General features: G+C 40.1%; 1 protein-coding gene across 1 annotated transcript; it reads left to right on the top strand.

The window, feature by feature from the left end:
- The first annotated feature begins 256 nt into the window (after positions 1-256).
- On the top strand, positions 257-1,705 carry LOC128658116 (tigger transposable element-derived protein 6-like). Its single transcript, XM_053712616.1, has 2 exons — positions 257-1,275; positions 1,387-1,705. Exons 1-2 carry the CDS (start codon positions 257-259, stop codon positions 1,703-1,705), a joined length of 1,338 nt encoding a protein of 445 aa, XP_053568591.1.
- Positions 1,706-2,353: the final 648 nt, after the last annotated feature.

The raw sequence follows: 2,353 nt of genomic DNA, 5'->3' as shown, positions 1-2,353 counted from the left end.
TGTGGGAAGGAAGCGGAAGGGGTGTTAAGTGGTGTGGGAAGGAAGCGGAAGGGGTGTTAAGTGGTGTGGGAAGGAAGCGGAAGGGGTATTGGAACAGACGCTGACACGGAAGTGATGTGAGAAGGATGCAGAAACGTTAGTGGTGTGGGAAGGAAGCGGAAGGGGTGTTGTAAGGACGCTGAAACGTTAGTGGTGTGGGAACAAAGCGGAAGGGGTGTTGGAAGGACCCTGAAACTTAAGAGGTGTGTGACAAAGAATGACTCCTAGAAAGTGCAACACTCTTACTCTTGCTATGAAAGTTAAAGTGATTGAGGCCTACACAAAAGATAAGTTGTCTGTAAAACAATGTGTTGAGAAATTTAAGTGTGGCAAAACACAAATTTATGAAGCTATCAAAAATAAAGAGAAAATCATGGAAGAATGGTTAGCTGGCAATGGCGAAGTGAAGAGGAAAGCGAAGGCAACTGGAAATGAAGATTTAAACAAGCTCCTGTGGGAATGGTTTGTAGCCGCACGCTCTAAAAATGTACCAATTTCTGGTCCTATACTACAAACACAAGCCCTCGCACTAGCCAAAGAATTAGGCAAAACAGATTTTAAGGCATCTAATGGCTGGTTGGAAAGTTTTAAAAGGAGGCATTGCATTGTATGGAATGAAATATGTGGAGAAGCAAAGGATGTAGATCAAGAAACTGTTAGCCAATGGGAAGAAAAGCTCAAAATGCTTAAGGAACCATACGCTACAAAAGATATCTACAATGGCGATGAAACTGGCCTATTCTTTAGGTTGCTACCTTCAAAAACTCTGGCTGTTAAACGTGAAAAATGCACAGGAGGAAAGTTATCCATTGAAAGATTGACGGTGTTCTTCTGTGGAAACATGGATGGGAGATTGGAGAAGCCTCTTGTGATTGGTAAGGCAGCAAAGCCACGTTGCTTCAAAAACATAGACACTACACAGCGTCCTGTTATTTGGCGTGCAAATAAAAAAGCCTGGATGACAGCAGAACTAATGTCTGAATGGCTCAAGATTTTTGACAGAAAAATGAAGAGAGAAGATCATAAAGTCATCCTGTTTTTGGATAACGCTACCTGCCATCCACATCTGAAACTTAGCAATGTAAAATTAGCCTGGTTCCCTGCAAACACAACAGGCGTAACACAGCCAATGGACCAAGGTGTTATCTACACGATGAAGACACACAATAGAAAATTATTGCTACAGTCCTTGGTTGCAAACATTTCTACCACACAAAATGTACACCAGCTTGCCAAGTCCATAACAGTCCTTGATGCTGTCAACTGGATTTCTATGGCATGCAAGTCTATTTCTGCTGATACCATTTGCAAGTGCTTTGTAAAAGCTGGTTTCTCTAATTCAAACAGGAACGATAATGAAGAATTGCCAGAAATAATACAGGTGACTGTAGAAGAAAACAATGATATTCGTTCATTATTCCAGCAAGGAGGTCTTGTTGACAGTGAAATAGACCGTTACATTGACATAGACAAAGAACTTGCAACAGAAAGCACATTTACAAATGCTGTGGAACTTATAGATCAACAACAAGATAGTGATGAGAACATGGATGACGATCAAAGTGCTGAAACCACAGAAATTCCCAGTGAGCCAGCAATCAAAAGCTACCAAGATGCTCTAGAGAAAGATCACCAGTTGCAAGAGTTTGCATTATTTAATAACTGACTGGAGCTTCTAGAACCAATAACATCCACTAGACATTTAATTGAAAAAAGGATAACCAATGCCCCAAGAAAACATGCAACATTATTGGCACTGTGGGGACAAGAAAACCAATAAAGGTACAGGTATGTACAGTAAAAACATACAGTAGACAGTAACTGTAGTACACTATCTAAATACAGTACAGTACTGTATAAGAGTATGTAAAGCTTAATACAGCACTGTACTCTTTTTTAGTACAGTACTGTACATTATTTAGTTGAAATGTTTTTTATTGAATTTTTGAAACACAAAATACAAAGCACTAGTACCGGGTGAAGATGACTCGTTGTATACACGTATGTCCCGCCTACCACCTTGTGTTTTCTCTGCACATATATCAAGTATTACTTTCACCTCAAAACTGGTCTACTTTGAGTAGAGTCACCTTCCCCTTAACATGAGCAGATTATTAACAATACATTAAAAATAACAAACTTAACTCCCCCAACCTCCCATCCCTCCCTCCCACCAGGTGATTCCATGCTCTCTAGACATCTCTCAAATAATATTTCTGTTGAAGAAAGAGAAAAATTACTATCAACATATTACGATCTCAGTCAGGCAAGTCAGGTATCTCCAGACCCGGTCTGTCCCCTAACTTCGAATTTC

This window comes from Bombina bombina, chromosome 4 (assembly GCF_027579735.1).
Source record: "Bombina bombina isolate aBomBom1 chromosome 4, aBomBom1.pri, whole genome shotgun sequence".
In the NCBI taxonomy this organism is placed as follows: Eukaryota; Metazoa; Chordata; class Amphibia; order Anura; family Bombinatoridae; genus Bombina; species Bombina bombina.
The sequence above is the reverse complement of the archived record's forward strand: the minus strand, read 5'-3'. Positions and strand labels throughout refer to the sequence as shown.